Genomic DNA, 21002 nt, shown 5'->3' with positions numbered 1-21002 from the left:
GATATTTACAGTAGTCAAATTCACTGAGAGAGGAGAATGGTGGCTGCCAAGAAAGGGAGAAGTCAGAATGAATTAGTGTTTAATGGATATGGAGCTTCCAATTCGTAAGATGAAAAAGTTCTGGAAATGGTTAAAATGGAAAATTTTGTATTTTCTATATGCTACCACAATTTTTAAAAAAAGGATTTCATAGGATTATACATGTGCATACATTTCTAGAAGAATGGAGAGAAAGCTAATTATAAATTTTACTGGAGAGGGAGACTGGAGGAGAAGGAATGAACAAGACTAAATAAAAAGGGGTTGAATAAAGGCATCTGGGTGGCTCAGTGGGTTAAAGCCTCTGCTTTTGGCTCAGGTCATGATTCCACGGTCCTGGGATAGAGCCCCGCATTGGGCTCTCTGCTCAGCAGGGAGCCTGCTTCCCCTTCTCTCTCTCTGCCTGCCTCTTTGCCTACTTGTGATCTCTCTGTGTGTCAAATAAATAAATCAAATCTTAAAAAAGGGGGGGGCGTTGAATATAGTGGTCTACTACACATACACTAAAAACTAATCTATAATATTTAATGGTATGAAGAGACGTTCAAGGAATTTTAAACAGAAAAAAGGCAGATAACAAAATACCATTTGCCATTTAATAACAAAATATTATTTACCACCGAAATTACTTAAACACACCAAAAAGTCTTAGAGATGACATCAGAGATCAGTGAGAAAAGAAGGGACTGTTCAATAGAGCTGGGACAATTGGATTCCTATTACCCTCTACTAATAGGGTACAATAATATAATCAATAATCCTATTATCCTATGTTTAACTAAGACAATTACACATGTCTTAATTCTTACCTAAATTCATGTTAATTTAGGCTAAATTCTAAATTTAATCTAGACTTTAGATTAAAAACTTGTACATGAAAGGCAAAGTGTTAACACTAACCCACTCCAATTATAATATAGGAGAATACCTTCTCCTATATGACCTTGGACCAGAAAAGGATTTCTTATGACACAAAAGCACTCACCAAAAAGAGATTCTAGCAACAGGTATAAACCCTAGGAAAACTCTAAAACATAAACCCCAGAAATACATACTATATATATAAACATGAACACATCACAGAACTCTTTGAAACAGCTCCAACCTAGAAACCTAAATATCCATAATAACAGGAAAATATATGAATTATGGTATAATTCACAGGGTAGAACATTATACATTCATGAAAATGAGTGCAATAAGTAGGACACAACTTGAAAACAATATTGATTGTAAAAAGCAAGGTATAAGACCACATATTTTATCTTTACCACACTCAACTGTAAAAAAAAAAAAAGTAAAAACAAACATGTTGTACACAGTAAAACATTAATACACAGTAAATGTAAAACCCATTTTTTTAAAAAGCAAGGGAATGCTAAATACAGAATTCATGACAGCAGTAGAGGGAGAACAGGTAGGAGGAGGAACCAAGGAGTATACAGGAGCTTCAAGAGAGTACTGGTAATCCTGTAGTTCTTTAGGTGGTTAGTGAGGTTCATGAATGCTTATTACGTCTCATAACTTATATACACAGAGTAGGTATTCCATATGATGTAAGAAGGAAAATACACTATGAACTGATTCCCCTTTTTGTATAAAAAATGATCTATAATTCCTACAACACCCAGAAGAGTTGCATGAAATTTTTCCATGAATTTCCTAGGTAGGTTAAATTTTAGGTAATGACAATTTTTTTTATTACCTGAGATGTCCGATTTTTTTATGAACTTGTGTGTAATTAAACAATAGTCATAAGCATATGTATTTTTTAAAAGACCTGCAAAATGGATGCCTGGGTGGCTCAGTCAGTTAAGCGTCTGCCTTTGGCTCAGGTTATGATCCCAGGGTTCTGGGACTGATTTCAGCATTGGGCTCCTAGGTCAGTGAGGAGCCTGCTTCTCCCTCTGCCTGCCGCTCCCCCTGCTTGTGCTCTCTCCCCCATTCTCTGACAAATAAAATCTTAAAAGAAAAAAAAAGACCTGAAAAATATGCAACAAATTTAATGAGGACATGGAAGAGGAATATGCGGTTTTCTTTTCTTCTCCTGTTCATCTGCATTTTCCAAAACTGCACCAATAATATATGTATTAGGGTTCTATAATCTCTTATCTGATACTCTGGTAGCCAGAGACATTTCAGAAATCAGATTTTTTTTCTTTTTTCTTTTAGAAAGGCAACACAAAAACATGTATTAGGATTATGTAACATACCCTTACATCAAGCAATGCCCCATAATCAAACACAAATATTTCTGCCACAGAGTGAAGAGTCACACTAAGAGGGATAAATAGATAAATACAAAGAATTTCATGGGGCACTTGGGTGGCTCGGCCAGTTACGTGGCTGTCTTCAGCTCAGGTCATGATCCCAGGGTTCTGAGATCAGGCCCCACATCCGGCTCACTGCTCAGTGGAGCCTGCTTTCCCTCTCCTTCTGCCTGCTGCTCTGCTCTGTCTGCTTGTGCTCTCTGTCAAATAAACATAAAATCTTAAAAACAACAACAAAAAAAAACTTCACATCAGGTCTTTGGGGTTTTTTTGTTTGTTTGTTTGTTTTTTTTTTGCCATCAGAAGAGGTTTAAATTGGCTTTTATCACCAAAAGAGTAGAATTGTTTAGTACACAGAACCAGAGAAGTAAGGCTTCCAATTCTGTCCCCACTGGGCCAACCGACTTGGAGCTTAGACACTGGAGGCTGTGCACTCAGTTGAGAACAAGTAAAATAGCTGTTAAAGGAATATTTCATAATAGCAATAAATTAAAGCATTTCAAATTCTAAACTAAAAAACACTGCTTTTCTCTTAATAAAGCTAAAGCTTTCAAGCATATTTCAAAAATGAATAAACAAGTGTCAAACTAAAATATTTGGAGATTATCAAAATCATAACATGTATCAAAAATCTGACATAGCCACCCAGTAAACTGTTGACCAAAGAAAGTACCACTCATGGTATTCTTTAATTCCACAACTGTGCACTGAGGACCTACAACTCATAAGGACTTAAAATTCAAATTCAAGTCCATGAACCCAACAAATGGGCCCTGGGTCCACACGATCACAAATATCAAGAGTACAAAAGTTCAGAAAAGAGTTCAAAAGAATTCAAAAATGAATGCAATAGGATATATCATGTCAATTAGATAGTGACATTGTTGTCTCCATCAGAAAACCATTCAGACTACAATACAAAAGCAAGTGAATTCCATTTAGAATAACTGCATGTAAATGCTCAGAAAAACCAGAACCATGGCCAATGGAACATTTGTTAGAACCTTAAGACATCCAGTAGTCAGCAATACTTAATGCAATGGTCAAGTATGGGGAAACTTTTTGTGTCTAACGTTGCATGTGCTCTTAAGATAGACTTTTTTTTTTTATCTACTGTCACTGGAGCACTGATCAGCTATCTCCTTATCCCTAAGCCACCTTTGTGGCAATGACCTAGAACTGGTCACAGACATCAAGGGGTCACCACTCAATTGCCTCCAAGGGCTAGGTAAATCATATAAACTAGTGATGTAGAGATTCAGGCTACAGCAACATAAAGTGGGAGGCACTGAGGCAAACTAGAAAATGTAAGTTATGGGTGAAGGCACTCATTTATTAAGACACCTGACAAAATTCAGTCCCTCTAAGACATGCCTTCTATACAATGAATGGCCCATTCTGAAATCTCCTCTTGAAGTTTTAATTACATTTGCTGGCGCTAGATCCAGCAAATGCCAGCAGTCTCGAAAAACAGTGTAAACTCATGGAACAGAGAATCCTGTTTATTCTGCCTTAGTTACTATAGTGAAGCCCCAGCAGGCATAAAGGCAGTCATTAATTACAGAGATCAAATCTACAGCTTTATTTTGTCTAACCAAGTGAGCTATGTGGTCAGACAGTACAAGAACAGGCCAAAAGAGACTCTGACTATCTAAGAATAATCAGAATAACAACCAAATAGCAGTAGTTCTTTTATTTGCTAAGAACTATAGAACCTGGTGTATCCTTAATGATGAGGGAGACCAGTTTTTTCTTCCTCCTGCTAACAAATCTCTACTCACAGCCAAAAATCTGAGCTGTGAGGAGCTTGTCTCTATACCCCTCTGAAGACTCTCTCCCATGTTTAAAAAAAGAGAAAATGCAGTAACAATATAAAACTGAAGAATCAGAAATACAGGCTGATCAAGCATTCATCTGTTTTTCCTGAAGATATGGATCATTATGCTTGTGAGAAGAAATTCAGATCATAAGCTCTTAGACCTCCAGGATGGTGCTGTTCAATATGGCAGCTGCTAGCCACATGTAGCTACAGAGCTTGTGAAATGTAGCTAGCCTGAACTGAGAAGACTTTGTACTAAAAAATGTAAAATATCTTGTTAATAATTTTTGTATTGATTACATATAATCAATGATACAAATATTTGATACACTGGATTAAATCAACTACATTATTAAAATTAATTTCATGTGTTTCTTTTACTTTTTAAGCTACTAGAATACTATGAAATAGAAATACTATTGTATTTCTATCAGACAGTGCTAAGCCCAAAATGGTCATATTTTACAACTAACTCCTCTAGTGATTATCTTCCTGGCAAAGAATAGATACGGAGGATTCCCCGCACCCCTCCTCAAAAACAACCCAACAACTTCAGTCATTAAACCAGTCATAGTCCCAAGATGACTGGGATGCAGCAGGTTGCCAGAGTAATCTGGGCATTCACTTACCCAAAAATTAAGAACTCATGTAACAATCATCTGAGGTTAATTTCATCCTAAATGATTCTAGCATGTAAAATAAAGGAGTAGTCTGAAGAAAAATCTGTGAGACAAAAAAAATTTTTTCCCTAATGCTAGATTTTTTAGGTAACTAAAACTGAAGCGTGACTTTAGTACTACACTGTTAAGTACAAAGAGATTTAACATTTTATTTTTTATTTTCTTATTTTACAAACAGATTTAATTTGTAACCATTGCTTTTATCCTCTATAAACCCTTCAATATACACATTACAGAAGTAAAAACCACTTCACACTCATTAGACTGGCTATAATAAAAAACACGAACAATGACAAGTGTTGGTAAGGAGGTGGAGAAATTAGAACCCTCACACATTACAGTTAGGAATGTAAAATGGTACAGATGTTTTGGACAACAATCAGCAGTTCCTCAAAATGTTAAACACAGAGAAACCCTATGAGCCAGCAATTCCACTTCTAGATATTTACCCAAGAGAAATGTAAACATACATACATCTGTACAAACACAATGTTCATAGCAACATTATTCATAATAGCAAAAAAAAAAAAAAAAAGGGAAACCATCACCTGAGAACAGATAAGTAGAATGTGGTATATCCATGCAATGGAATTTATCTGCCAATGGAAAGGAATGAAGCACTAATACATGCCACATGGATGAACCTTGAAGACAGGAGACTGAATGAAAGAAGTCAAAAGACTTCTTTATCGAATTCTTTATCGAATTATTCCATTTATATGAAATAGGCAAATCCATAGAAACCAAGAGTACATTACTGGCTGCCAGGGGCTGGAGAGAAACAGGGGAAAGAGAGTAATTGCTAATGGGTACAGAGTTTCACTTGAGATGAAAAAAAAAAAAATTCTAAAATTGATTGTGGCGATGGCTGCATAACTCTGTGAAAGTACCAAAGACCACTAAATTATACACTTTAAATGAGTGAATTGTATATTATGTGACTTAGATCTCAAAAAAGCTTTCTTAAAGATAGAAAACATAAACAGAAAATAAAATAAAACATTAAAGTCAAAACCTGAATGCTACAGAAGGGACCTATATGAAATCGGACTACACTTCATTTTAGAATAGAATGAAAATGTTTGACAACTAGTCATACCAAAGCAAAGAGGGAACTTCACTTGTGGTTGACTGCATTACTGGCCCTGATTCCTCACTCCTCCTGCAATCTACTCCTTAGCCCTGTGATTCTGCAGCTACTCCCACAAATGGGCAAGGCTTAATTTTGTGGCTCCTTGTCTTTGGTTTCCCCCATATGACTTGCCTTGGTTGAAAGAAAGACCCAGAAATGTCATGTATGCCAGTTCTGAGTGTGAGCCTCAAGAAGTCTTGTAGATTTCCACCAGCCTTCCTATGCTTCTGTCAACTGTCATGAGAAGAACTTGAACTAGGTGCTGCTGCCCATTCAGTCTAGGCCTCAAAATAAATACACATGAAACAGAGCTACCCAGCTGACATACAGATCTGAAGTTGACCAGCCAATGTGCAGACAGCTATTTTAAGCCACTAAATGTGGGGATAATTTGTTATACAGCATTAAGATGGCAACAGCTAGCCAATATAGTAACCAATACTCCCACTGTATTTTGAAGAGGTTCCATAAATTAAACAGTGATGATCAAGGCAGATCTGGCCTAACATTCTGCACAATGATACTTTAAATTACTTAGCATAAACAGTGAGCTACTGACCTCAAATGATATTTGATGCTTATCCCCTTGAGCTCTTAAACTGAAAGTTGAGAGCAACATACTTTCCCATCTTACTAATTTTACTTTTTTAAGGGTTATTTTTTAAAAAATCAAATACAAAATATTTATTTATTTGAAAAAAATTGGGGGCGGGCACCTGGGTGGCTCAGTTGGTTAAGCGCCTGTCTTCAGCTCAGGTCATGATCTCAGGGTCCTGGGACTGATGGAGCACCACACTTGGCTCCCTGCTCAGCAGAGTCTGCTTCTCTCTCTCCCGCTTCCCCCACTTGTATGCTCTATCAGGTATTTAAAATCTTTTAAATTTTTTTAAAAACTTTTTTTTCAGATGGGGAAGAGAGACAGAGGGAGAGGGAGAGAAAGAGAATCTTAAGCAGGCTCCATGCCCAGTGAGGAATCCAACCCTGAGACCACGACCATAGTCAAAATCAAAGAGTCACTTGATTGACTGAGCCACCTAGGCGCCCTGGAATAATATTTGAATAAACTATGGGTCAAATCACTGAGAATAAACACACAAACAAAATGTAGTCATGTCCTCAATACTTCAAAAAGAAACAAATAGTTTTTTAAAATTTTATATGTATAAAATCAACAGGACTTACTGACTTGTTTGATGAGGGTTAAGAATGTCTCCAAGGTCTCCATATGGCAAGTTGGTAAGTCTACCCTGAAGCACAAAGCTGGATTTGCAGGCCATTTGCATCTCTGCCACATGATGACTCTCATTGACTTTCCTATTCTAGGAGCTGGCTATCTTTTCCATTTGCTCTCATTATCTGAGCTTCCTGATGCTTGAGTCTCTAATCTTAACCTTGCTTCTACTGTCCAATCACCTCTGCTATTCACTGCTCTCTCCCACTTCTACCTGTTAACTCTCTTTTGTTCTAAGTTTGCTCTAATATATCACCTTTAGGTCTGTAGGTTATTTTCACCACTGCACAACAAGCAAAGATACAAAACAAAAACAAACTTCTAATCCCCCAAACTTCTGGTTTATGTCTATTCAGCTGACCAGTTGATTTAATTCTAAACTAAGACTGAGGCACTGCTGCAGCTATGAAATTTAAAATATGCATGCACTAGGCCAAGAGATTTTTTTTAATTGCCCTTTCTAAATTATAATTATTAAACAAGAGAAAAGAAATGATTTAAAAGAGAAAATAGACTTAGAAATGGGGGGAAAAATGAAGGCAAAATAAGTTTCTATTTTTAAAATATTTTTAGCTCCTTAAAACAAAAGCTTAAAAAAGAAGTATGAATTTCTGAAATTGTAGCAAGAGAGACAGAAAATGTTAAATTGCTCAGAAGTTACTTTCCATATTGCTTATTTCTCCTCATACCTTAAAGGAAATTTCCTGCAAAATATTTCATTTGAGCACAAGATTGAAACTTTTCCCTAATTACCACCCCGCCTCCCCCCGCCCCCGGCACAAAAAAGGCAGAGCTTTTCCCCTTTAAAAAAAAAATAATATATGTCACAAAGTGCCTGTTTGGGAGATAAAAGTATTACTAGGTTGGTAGCAGTTGGTCTGTGGTCAAGTTGAAGAAGATGAGATAAGTAAAGATGGTGACTCTAAAGAGCCTGTGGTCCTCTGTAAATGTCTCCCTCACGTGTTCCGTTCAGGGGCTGAGCCACTTTCTCTTCTCAAGGTGCTGTGTGGATATTAGTAAGTTAGGCAAAATCCAGCCACAACCCTTGACCCAACTTAACAGTAACAATTACTTTAGTATTTTCTTCCAAGAGTTGTGAAATGTTAGGTAAGTATTCTCTCTTCTGTGTGTCCTGTCTATTCTAAATCCAGCACCTGGTAAATTTCACCTCCAAAATACCCAATCTTTAAAAAAAGGAAAATCTATGGGGCGCCTAGGTGGCTCAGTCATTGGGCATCTGCCCTCGGCTCAGGTCATGATCCTGGGGTCCTGGGTTTGAGCTCCGCTTCAAGCTCCCTGATAGGTGGGAAGCCTGCTTCTCCCACTCCCCCTGCTTGTGATCCCTCTCTTGCTGTGTCTCTCTCTGTCAAAATAAATAAAATCTAAAAAAAAAAAAAGGGAAAATCACAGCTTCTACTATGTGTAGATCCTTACACCTAAAATCCTATGCTTACAGAATTCATGCAGGGTGGGAAGACAGCCACATAAATATATTCAATACAAGGTCAGAAAAATCATAAAAGGACTGCCACATCACAGGATCAAAAAAAGAACTACAGGCATCAGAAGAATATTTCTCCTGGGCGAATCAGAAGGTTCTGTAACAAGAGGACAGCATTTCAACAGTACCTTGAAAGATGCTTTGGACTTACATATTTAGAGACTTGGGAGAAAGACTAACCAGGTATAGGAGTCATCTTAAATAAAAGGGGAAATGATGAGTAACCCAGTTTGGCAGAAATAACAAGCATTTTCATTTTAAAGAAAATACAGGGAAGTAGGGTTACAAGGCAAGACTGTTTCGAAAGTCAGACCAAAGAGGTTGAATTTTACACTGATACAGTTAAACACACACACACACACACACAAAACAGGAAACAAGACCTTCAAAAGCAATATAAGCTGAACTAGTGGCAATACAAATACAAACACCAGAGAAGCAAAGAGTAAATGTATACACATTCCCCATTAAGTTCCCTTCAAAACTCCTAACTGAAATCCGTGATTAAAATAAACAAATAAAAATCTCTAAATTTAAACTACAGTTAAAAACAGAAAAGTCTTTCCAAGATCAGTTTCTCCTCCTCTCTAGCTTCAAATACACAATTCTCTCCCCTTATCAAAAAAAAAAAAAGAAAAAAAAAAAAGAAAACCAGAAGACTATGGCCCTCTCTATATCAAGCATCCTATCTTCTTTCCTTATGTCTTTCTCATCTTATCTTGCCAACAAATGGCCCATACCCAAAGGATGCTTTTATTTCTTCATTACCCTGACCTAATCTGCCTTTCACCCTCACTACTCTGATCTTTATTAGTGCACTTTCACTAATGACTTCCTTTGCAAATTCAACAGCCTGTTTTTTCTTCATTCTCTTTGAACCCTGTAGCCTTTTACACTCTTGTCCCTCAAAATTCTCCATGCCTTTTCTTTCATCACTGTTGAGCTTTGCAAATTATCCTACTTCTGATGGAGCTTCCTCTGACTCCTCTTCTTCCTCCCATTTCTCAACTGTGAGGTTTCCCAAGCCTCAACTTCCAAGCCTCCATTCTGCCCTCAGAACTACTCTCTCCGTCTTGGTTAACTGACCCCATCTCAAATCTTTAACTTTCACTAGCCTCACAGTGGTCCCAGGTGGCATTTCTGTAACAAGCCTAGACTTGAGTCCTTATAAAACTTACATTTGAAAATATTTTTAAGATATCTGACCTTAATACTTTTAAGGTACTGGCACTTGCACTAATCAATGCAGAGGTAAGAGAATTCAATCTCTGAAACTAATTTTTTTAAAGATTTTATTTGAGAGAGCGTGAGAGCATGCAGAGGGAGAGAAAGGAAGAAGCAGACTCCCTGCTGAGCCGAGAGCCAAACACAGGGCCTTCATCCCAGGACCCTGATGACTGAGCCACCCCAGGTGTGCCTAAAACTAACCTTTAACTCTAACAGTATTTTTGCAAGCACTTTTGAGAAATAAATGTAAATTGGGGGAGTTTATATGTCAGCAGAGCATACAATCAAAGGTTTAAAAAAGTTAAGGCTGTCCGACAAAGCCCCAAGATTTACAAGTTTGGAAAGCTAGACAACTTGGGTAAAAATTAAGACAAGGAAACAACAAAGTCAAGCACTATACTTCAGTCAAAATGTCTGTATAGCCAAACTGAAGAAACAATTAAAACTTTGCTGCACATGTCCTAAAGTCTGAGGCCCTCAGATGAGGGGCAAGTGGGTGTGCTTTGAATAAGCAGTGTGGAGTAAGGAAACAGGTAAGAGACTGCTAAGAGCCCGTCCTTGGGCATTTTAGGGTATAAGTATCCTGTGCATTCCAAAGAAAACCAGGAAAAGACTATGATTATCTACATCATTGTCCTCTTCCCTCATCTGAGTATATTATGAAGGAAATTGCCTTTAAGATCAAAATAAAACTTACATGAAAAAACTTATTTTTCTATGTTTTATTCAATTCACCATTTTTCTTTTTTCTTTTTGGACTATGAAATGTGACTAAAAGAAGATGGCCTTATAGCACATTTCAAAGGCAACTATATTAATCAATGACAATTTGCAAACTATTCTCCTTCTTTTTATATATGGCATTATTTGGATATCCTCAAAAGAATTCTCAGAATGGACATCTCAAAGTTTAAAGACTGGTTATATTATGAAACGAGAAAAATCATTTCTGTAGTGAGGAATTCTGTACTTGGAACCTGTCTGGATCTAACAATGTAGAGCACAAATACCTTGTTTTTCTATTTCACTTAGTAACTTACAAAGCATTTGCACATGTATTATCTCACTGAATCCTTGCAACAACTCTTTGGAGTAGGACAGGCATAACCACTGTACAGAATACAATACTGTGACTCAAAGACAAGACTAGGATCACAGTTCATCAGAGATAAAAATCACCCTCAAAGAAAAAATTTCCCAATTCAAAGAAACCAGAACAGAATTAGCTCTCGTATTTTAGAATTTTGATTTCAAACAAAAATTTAACCAGGGGAATTGGCAGAACTGAATACTTCTTGAGCAACTAATTATATTCAATATAATTCACAAACACAGAAAAACCAAGTAGAGCACATCTCTACTTTAGCACACTTTGGGTTTTTATCCCTTAGCGGTTCTTCACTATCCATGCCAGAACTCCAAAATAGAGATTCTCAAGTCTCCTTACCAAATTAGGGTGACACCCAAAAACCAAGAAATGGGATTTTCTATTAGGTCTCTACTAGGCTTATATATATTAATTGGCCTAATACCTTAAAAATATTTTCTAACCTAACTTTTCAAAGGTGCTCAATCTAGTCTAATCACAGCTAATGCATGGGTCTGTTTTAAGCTGTGGCCCTAATGAGACCTATTAATAAAATCTGGGAGGTAAGAATTCATTGTGAGGATCCTGGGGACTAACTGTAGATTTTCCCTATAAAACTGAATTTGATACCTGAAGCCCCTCTAGACACCTAAGAGATTAAAATTACAGAAGAAGAGCATTCTACCTCTAACTTTTTAAGTGAGGATTGGAAAATATTACAGAAACTTGTTGCAAAGTTGTAAAAATTTACTGATTTATATATACAACATATAAAACCACTATTTCCTTTAACTCCCAAGAAGCAACCATTAAACTCCAGAAAATATATTCTAGAATTTAACAAATCAAGTCATACTTATGGCTCTACTGCTGGGGACAGCAATCACATAAGGCTCAGATGCCAAATGTAGCCAAGACTATTTGGCTAGACACCCTCCTCTTAGAACATCCCCTGATTTTCTAAGAGATGATCTGGTGAAACCGGAGAATGATAAAAACTAAGTTACTAATGTTGAAGTAAAATACAGTTACACAGAGCTCCGTTAACGCCTCAATTCGTGGCATTTGTCATCTCTAAAATAAATGGTCACAGAGAAATCTGTTCTAAGAAATGCATGGACATTAGGCATTTTAATTCATAACACCATTTGGGAAATTAAAAGCTGATATGGTTACAGACTCTCCAGCTTCCCTCTCCCCCATCCCCAGGCTTCATAAGAAACCCTGAGGGAAATGATTTCAGTACAAATTTCTGGTCTTAGTTTTGGTTAATTTCAGTCTGAATCGCACATCACCAAACCATTATTATACCACCTTAACTATAAGCAAAACATGTTTTTAAAGTGAGCAAATCTGAAGTCTATAATGCTAGACACCCATTTTCTTTTCTTTTTTTTTACAGATTTTATTTATTTATTTATTTGTCAGAGAGAGAGAGAGAGAACAAGCAGGCAGAGTGGCAGGCAGAGGCAGAGAGAGAAGCAGGCTCCCTGCGGAGCAAGGAGCCCGACGTGGGACTTGATCCCAGGACCCTGGGATCACCACCCGGACTGAAGGCAGTGGCTTAACCTACTGAGCCACCCAGGCATCCCAAGACACACATTTTCTTTCTTTCTTTTTTTTTTTTTTTTAATTTTTTTTCAGCGTTAACAGTATTGATTGTTTTTGCACCACACCCAGTGCTCCATGCTATCCGTACCCTAATACCCACCACCTGGTTCCCCCAACCTCCCACCCCCCCGCCCCTTCAAAACCCTCAGATTGTTTTTCAGAGTCCATAGTCTCTCATGGTTCACCTCTGCTTCCAATTTCCCTCAACTCACTTCTCCTCTCCATCCCCCCTTGTCTTCCATGCTATTTGTTAAGCTCCACAAATAAGTGAAACCATAAGATAACTGACTCTCTCTGCTTGACTTATTTCACTTAGCATAATCTCTTCCAGTCTCGTCCATGTTGCTACAAAAGTTGGGTATTCGTCCTTTCTGATGGAGGCATAATACTCCATAGTGTATATGGACTACATCTTCCTTATCCATTCATCCATTGAAGGGCATCTTGGTTCTTTCCACAGTTTGGCGACCGTGGCCATTGCTGCTATAAACATTGGGGTACACATGGCCCTTCTTTTCACTACATCTGTATCTTTGGGGTAAATACCCAGTAGCAAGACACACATTTTCAACTAAATAGTTTCTCTCTGAAAAACCTGCATAAGGGGGCCCCTGGGTGGCTCAGTGGGTTAAAAACTTGCATAAGATGCAAAGATCACAAGATACAAAGAACAGATATGTTCATCAAGAGATACAATGATAATACACAACAGTAATTGCAGGGAAGCGACTTCCATCAAGTTCTAGAGATCTGTGTTATTTCTCATTCTCAGGTGTAGCACTATTTGCAAATACCCAGCAGGGTAAAGCCCATTATCATCACAGTATATTACCTCAATATAATGCAATCCTCAGAGTAGATCTTAGGATACTTAGCCCAGGGGGAAGCGTTCTCACTCATTTGTTCAGTAAATATTTACCAGCTACCCACTACATGCCAGGCACTCAAGAGAGTACCCAAACAGAAAGATTCTGTGTAACTGTGCAACTTTTAATTTGTTTATTGTCTGTCAACCCTTAGAGACACACACAAGATGAGACCATGATGAGCATACTGAGGAACCTGGATTTTATTCCAAGTATGAACACTGAAGAGTTTTAAGCAGAGGACAGGCACAATCTAAGTTAAACTGTCAGAAGACCACTCAGAGGTGCCTGAGTGGCTCCGCTGGTTAAGCGACTGCCTTCGGCTCAGGTCAGAATCCTGGAGTCCCGGGATCAAGTCCTGCTTTGGGCTCCTAGCACCATGGGGAGTCTGTTTCTCCCTCTGACCTTCTCCCCTCTCATGCTCTCTCTCACTCTCTCTCCCTCTCAAATAAATAAATAAGATCTTTAAAAAAAAAAAAAAAAAAAAGGCCCACTGAGGAGAATGGCCATCACGTGGAGAATGGGGAAAGGGAGACCCAGTGAGGAGGCTAACAGGGAACTCAAGCAAAAGTTGGGCTGGCTTAGAGGAGTGATTGCGGAAATGAAGTTGACAGATTCAGTGATAGAATCTTCACATTGAACAGTCTTGACTTTGAGCCCTTTCACCATTTACATGTTATTTGGTAAGTTACTTAAATTCCTTGAGCCTCAGTTTCCTTACTTAGCAATTCTTTAAAGCCCTAACACTCAGAAAACACACAATAAAATATTATGATACTACTCTGGTAACAAAATTCATCTCGACGAAGTTAACATGTACTTATTTCCTTTTCTTTCCACACCAATATTAATCCTAACGTAAATCATTTTTACCACCAAGACTTGGGCGCCTGGGTGGCTCAGTGGGTTAAGCCGCTGCCTTCGGCTCAGGTCATGATCTCAGGGTCCTGGGATCGAGTCCCACATCGGGCTCTCTGCTCAGCAGGAGCCTGCTTCCTCCTCTCTCTCTCTGCCTGCCTCTCTGCCTACTCGTGATCTCTCTTTGTCAAATAAATAAATAAATAATCTTTAAAAAAAAAAAAAAAAAAAAAAGACTGAAGTACTGCACTGACTCCATCAAGAGAGAAGTTCCTTTAAAAAAAAGAGAGAGAAAGAGAGAGACAAGTTCCTGTTTTCCACAGAACTTTTGCTAAAATAAAGCTCACAAATATATATTGAGCAAGGTGTTTTTCTCAAATTAATAAAAATCTAGTTTGCACCTTCTATTTGTGTTTTCACATGAGTTCTTTTACTTCCTCAGTATACAAGTAAAAAGAACACAAGATGAATCTTGTGGGTACATGGTGATAAAGACTGTGGTGTTACTACCAATTATTTTAATTCCATCTGTCAATAGCTTTTATTTAAAACTTTATTAAGGATGGCATTACTCATTCTTACAGCACTGTGACACCAGGAAACTAAGTTACCAAAAGCTCTCTTTTATAAGTACAAGGATTTTAATAAATACTTATCTATCTGTAGTTTTCCCTTACACTTAAAATATTCTTTCAACAACGGAAGAACCACCGTCTAAACCTATCATATTCAGTCAGCGTGTTTTAAGTAGCAGCTACGGGCAAGACAATGTGCTAAGTATATGGGAGGACAAAGGGTAGCTAGCATAACAGTGTCCTTTCCCTCAAGGAGTTTACAATCTAATGAAGAAGCTAGGTACTCACACAAGTAAAAGAAGGAAAGATGCAGACTACAAGTATCCAAAACAAAGAGATCACTTTCAGTTGGGGTGTTCAGAAAATACTTCTCAGCTACGTGGAATTTCAGGTGAACCTTGGGTAATGGGATTTTGATAGAATTTGCTGGAAGAAAGCGTGATGAGGAAAACAACTTTCAAAGACAAGAATTTTGTTTTTCAGAGTTGGTGCCCAGCCATTTTACAGTATGATTATCTGTAATAACACCCAGAGTATGGACATTTAGATAACGATTTGAGTTTAGGAGGCCCACAAGTCTCTGCTTTGCTTTTCCCCGGGGCACCTTTAAAAATAACCTCTAGAAGTAAGACCCCCAATTACTGACTTCCACCTCCATCATCTTGTAAGTAATAGGTGTTTGCTACCCTATTCTGTATCTCCTGTTTGTGACCTGGGACAGAGGACTACCCTTTCCCTGGCTCACTGAGCCTCACGACTTCAGTTACCAAGATCAACCAGTCTAGAAGCAGATGATTCTCCTCCTTACGTATTGTCCTTGGGTTGATAGTAGCCTAATGCTATGTCAGAGTGCCTATGTCATTCATCTCACTTCATCTCATCACATAAGCATTTTATCAGGTAGTATGTTACAAGGGTGAATACAGTACAATAAGGTATTTTGAGGCCATGTTCACATAACTTTTATCACTGTGTATTGTTGTAGTTGTTTTGTTATTTGTTATTAATCTCTTACAAGGCCTAAATTATAATTTGAACTTTACCACAGGCATGTACATATAGAGAAAACACAGTACATATAGGGCTCTATACTACCCTCAACCTCTGGCATCCACTGGGATCCCGGCATGTAAACCCCACAGATAACGGGGGCTACTGTACTTCCACTGTATGGGTGTACTGAAACTGCATCTACAACTGCAATGACCCCCTGGATTTCCCTTCCCCAAAGTGGGAGCTCAGATGCTGAGAAAACTACCTGCCAACTACCTGAGAGGCTTGTGCCCCCTCATTCAGCAGGTCATAATCTTCATATTCTTAATTCAGCACACCCATTCTGGCTTCTCAACACAGAAAGCAAGCACGAGAAACCAGAAAACTGCATGAACAACATGTGTATTAGTTTTCATAAATTAACTTTTTATTATAAAAAATGTAAACATGGCAATAAACCTCCAAGTACTCATCACTAAGCTTCAACAATCACCACCTTATGGCCAATTTTGCTTTATAATTTACATATCATTATATGACAATCCTGGGGCACGTGGCTGGCTCAATCAGTGGAACTTTTGACTCTTGATCTCAGGATTGTGTTTGAGCCCCATTTAAGTGTAGAGATTCTAAAAACAAAATCTTTAAAAAGAAAAGAAAAGAAAATCCTAAGGAACCTATTTTCATTCTTCTAACATCTACTTTCTACATTCTTCACTGACTTCATCCTCAGACAAATCTATACTACCACAATAGCCCCCACAAGGTTGATTTTCCTAAAGGCCACATACAAATGAGTGAAGTACAAGTCTGTTAAAAAAAAAAAAAATCAACTTCTAGGAACAGTGACAAAGATACTGCGAAACGAGAGATAATCCAAAACTCAGTTCACAAGTACTTTTGGAATACCTTTTCCACACTTATATTACAAGGAGAATGAAAACAATGATGTGGGAATTTGTGTCAAATGAAATAAAGCATCACAGGTGAAGTATCTCAGACAAATCCATTTGGTCTCCTCAGCCTAAGCTTCCTCCTCCATAAAACAGAATGGTCACCTACCTCAGGGACTGGTGAGAATTAAACATGTACCTTACATGGATAATTACCTATGGTAACTATCAGAACCTAGAATGCTCTTTGGTTTCCCAATCCTCCCTCCTCAAACACCTCCCTCTCTCAAGATGCTGTAAAAACTTTCACCATCTCAAAACTTGCCAAAGGTGGCAGGCTAATAACCATTCTGATTTCAAGAAGCTTCTTTGCCTATAAATCAAAAGCAGCTAATATTTGAAGTATTTCAGAAGGATAAATATTATAAAATACCAAACTTCACAAAGTAGTCTCCCCTTAACTAGTAGAGCTGTCCAACATCACATAGTGTGTGGCCAAAATATCTAGCAAATCATGTTCATTTTCCCTACTTCTTGGCCCCTGTGTTTACCCCTTCAACCATCCAGTCTCTGTATGGCACAATAAAAGCAGAAGGGCAGCCATCAGAACTCTCAGCTGGGCCAGTCAGTGTTAAGAGCTCAAGATGAGTTAGTTAAGTTAGTTATGGGACTTAATTTGGTCCATAAGAAAGCTCAAACTGTGATCTTGTGTTCCATTAGTACCTGCTAAAGAGAGACAGCTCACAGCTGCTCAAAACTATCCAATTAGTTAACACTTTTAAAAATACATTTGCAGTCACAACTGTTCACCAATGTTTTAATTCTTTTTAGTGTTACATTTTGCAGACTCTGTTATCTTCTTTTTGAGCACTGACAGTTCCCTTCTGAATTATCATCTTCCATCACTAACCCTCTTTCCCTATGTGAAGACACAATGAGTTCCTGACTTACCTATCATAACCTCAACCACCACAAAACATCTACTCCGTTAAAGCCCTCTACCTAAAACCATTCTTCATTTTCATATATTACCCATTTCTTTGCTGTTTCCCTAGCTATAATGTAGTAAAATGCAACACTTTACAGTTTGCCATGTGCTTTGTAAAGTTATTCATTTAATCTTTACCACCTATGAAAAAGGCAATTCCCTATCTAATAGGTAAGGGAAGGGGAACAGAGAACTTACTCTCGTGCCCAGTTACAAAGCAAGTCAGTGATGAACAGGACTTCCAAACAAAGTCTTCCAACTCCGAAAGCCATGCTCTTCCCAATTGTGTTTTTTCTAACAAGGGAAAGCAGTACAATTCCGTCCCAAATCACGTTTGCTTGGAAGAGTAAAACCATCTTCAAACAATCTCTCTAGATTGCAACCAGGTTTCCCATCCCACACTTATCATTCCATTTCTTCCTTCCTTAACCTCCGGTTATTACTTCCTCCCCACTGTCCGATTTCCACTCTTCAAGGAAACTATCATCATCCTTCAACCCCTCCTGCAATTATTCCACCTCCACATGCTAAAGGGAGGCCTCTCAGTCCCCTCTCTCCAAACATTGCACTCCCTTCTCAGGATAGGTAAGCTCTCACTCCATAAGCCGCAGAATACACTTCTCAATCCTTAACAATCTATTTAATAACTTTAGAAGTCCCATAAAAATGGACATAACTAGTAGATCTTCCATCTCCATACTTGAACCAGGGCAGCAGGCCACTTTAAATTCTGAAGAAGAGAGTACCAACCCTCACAAAGATTCTACTCATGCCTCACTGCCACCAACGACTTCCTTTCCAGAACGTGGTTATCCAAACAGGATCCCCTTCCAACCTCTTCACGAGGGACTCCCCTCCATGGTTCCCAAGACACTCCTTCCGCAGTTTTCCTTCGGTTACACCCGAGCTTCTGCCCACCTCACCAACTCTCCCTTCACTCAGCCAGCCCGGCGCTAATAAGCAGCGGCCCCCAGTTAGACGGCTCCTCCTCCCTCACAACTTCCAAGTTCAGACTCTTATCACCTGTTTTCCCCAACAGCTTCCTCGCAACCCGGTGGCCCACCCTTGTCCCGACCCGCCTCTGCCCACCCCTTCAACCCTCCTGCCCAGAAGCCACCCCCTCAAGTTAGTTCCGGGGTGCCCACAGGATTCAACTTCCCATCCGTGGGCTTCCCACCTTTGGGGTCATGCTCCCCTTCTCCATCACCTGCTCCGCCCATGACCAGATGACATCCGCCGCGGCCGCCGCCGCCTCCATCCCCGGTCTTGGACTCTGGGTCCCCGGGCGCTGACCGCCCGCCACTAGGGCCAGCCGCCCCCTCTGGTGGGGACGAGGGGGGCGTGCACCCCCAACCCGCGCCCCCCCAACGCGCACCTGTTCCTCCTCCTCCTCTCCCCCACCCCCCGCCGGCCGCACCGGCGCCCCGACCCCCACCTGCGCCGCGCCCCGGCCTCCCAAACCCCGCACTCACCACGAGTAGGTCTGCTCCGCCATGGCGCTGACTCTCGTGGGCTCCGCTGCAGGCTCTGGCCGGGCCCGGCGGCGGCGGCGCGGGAACGAACGGGCGGCGGGCTCGCTCCGGCCGGGAGCGGAAGGCGCGGCCGCGGCCCGGCGCTCGGTCGCTGGCTTGCACGGCGGGCGGGCCGGGAAGGCGTCTGGCGGGGAGAGGCCGGGCTCCGAGGCGGCCCCGCGCCCTGGGCCCCGGGGCGGGGCGGGCTCCGCTCTCGGCCTCCCTCACCCGCGGCGGCGGCGGCGGCTCCGCTGCGGCTCTAAACCCAACATGGCGGCGGCGGCGGCGGCGCTGAGAACAAGGGGGCCCCGGGGCGGGCGAGCAGCGAGAGGGCCCCGCGCTCACTGCGCGCTGGGCCACCGGAGCGCCGCGCTGGAGCGGCGGCGGCGGCGGCCGGGGGACATGGCCGGCGGGCGGAGGCGGCGGCGGCTGAGGGGGGCGCTAGGCGGTGAGGCGAGGCCGCTCGGCTCACACCCGCTGAGAGGAGGCGAGGAGGGGGCGGGGGCCAGCTTTGGCCCCGCGCGGGTCACGTGCCCAAAACACGCTCACGTGACGCGCGCGCCCCGCCCCTCGCGCCGGGCTCTTGCGCGAGACGTCGGTTTGCTGGTTCGAGGCGACTGTTGCTCGCACAGCTTCTGGCGGTTGGGCCGCCTTCCGCCGCTTGGTGCCGTCTCCTCCGCACGCGGAGCAGTAGCCTCAGGCCCCTTCCCCTTCCCCTTTCAGGGGCTGCAGCAACCAGCCAATCAGGAGCCCCGATGCGGGTCCGCTGGCTGCCACTCAGCTGTCAGTCGTCAATCAACAGTGTGCGGGCCAAGCTTCCCCCAACTGTCAGTCAACCTGTCAGTCAGTAATCAGATCGCTGCATCCCTTGGTTCGTTTGTTCCTTGCTTCATTCATTCGTCTAGCAAACGTTCCATGCAGCCAACCTTTATTGCGCCAGGCTCTGTGCCAGGGCCTCAGGGTGACAACTCGAATACCCCATACCTGCCTTCATTTAATCAATCAACAGATATTTATTGGGCACAAACCACTTATCAATTGATTCTGCTGTATCTCTGCCCTCCAGGACCTTACATTCTAGAGGAAGAGACATAGTCCAGGCCAACATATAGATGAAGATAATTTCAGATGCTAAGTTTCACGAAGATGATAACTCCCAGATAATGGGGCAGAATGTGTATGAATGGTCAAGGAAGGCCTAGTTGAGGAGATGATATTTGAGCTGACCCTGAAGGATGAGAAGGAGCCGGTCATGCAGGAGCAAAAAGCTCAGGGAACTACCCATCGGCATGACTGAAGGCAGGCAAGAAGTAAATGTAATAGGGCTAGACCAGAGACCAGCAGAGTGAGTCTGGGGCATAGGAGAACAGAGGAGAGAGAGACGTATTGAGCCTCTGGGCATTGGGGGATGCTTCTCCAAGACCACTCTAGTGGTCTCCTAGGAGGAAAGACATTCTACGAAGAGAGAATGGCATGAGGCAAGGCCCAAAGATATGAAGGCCTGGAGTGACCTTGGATCCAGAAGTGGGATAGACGGTTTGTGCTGGCAAGTATCGAGAGAAAGGACTGTTGAGTTGCTCTGAAGTGAGATTCTGAAGGGCCAAGCCAAGCCTCCTTGCTGGCTACTGTGTTCATGAGTGAAAATGATCAGTGCAGCTCCATGTTTGAGAAGCATGCTTGAGCAACAGACGCACTAGCTCCCCAGAGCCAGTCTCCACTGG

General features: G+C 41.0%; 1 protein-coding gene across 1 annotated transcript in view; it reads right to left on the bottom strand.

Moving 5' to 3' along the window:
• Positions 1–19791, bottom strand: part of SPPL3 (signal peptide peptidase like 3) — a 148874-nt gene extending 129083 nt beyond the window's left edge. The window contains exon 1 of the mRNA XM_032311231.1: positions 19243–19791. Coding sequence (XP_032167122.1) covers positions 19243–19265 — 23 coding nt within the window. The 5' untranslated portion in view covers positions 19266–19791. The remainder of the gene's footprint in view (positions 1–19242) is intronic.
• Between the last annotated feature and the right edge of the window lie 1211 nt (positions 19792–21002).

This window comes from Mustela erminea, chromosome 13 (assembly GCF_009829155.1).
Source record: "Mustela erminea isolate mMusErm1 chromosome 13, mMusErm1.Pri, whole genome shotgun sequence".
In the NCBI taxonomy this organism is placed as follows: domain Eukaryota; kingdom Metazoa; phylum Chordata; class Mammalia; order Carnivora; family Mustelidae; genus Mustela; species Mustela erminea.
This window is presented reverse-complemented; position numbering and strand designations above follow the sequence as displayed.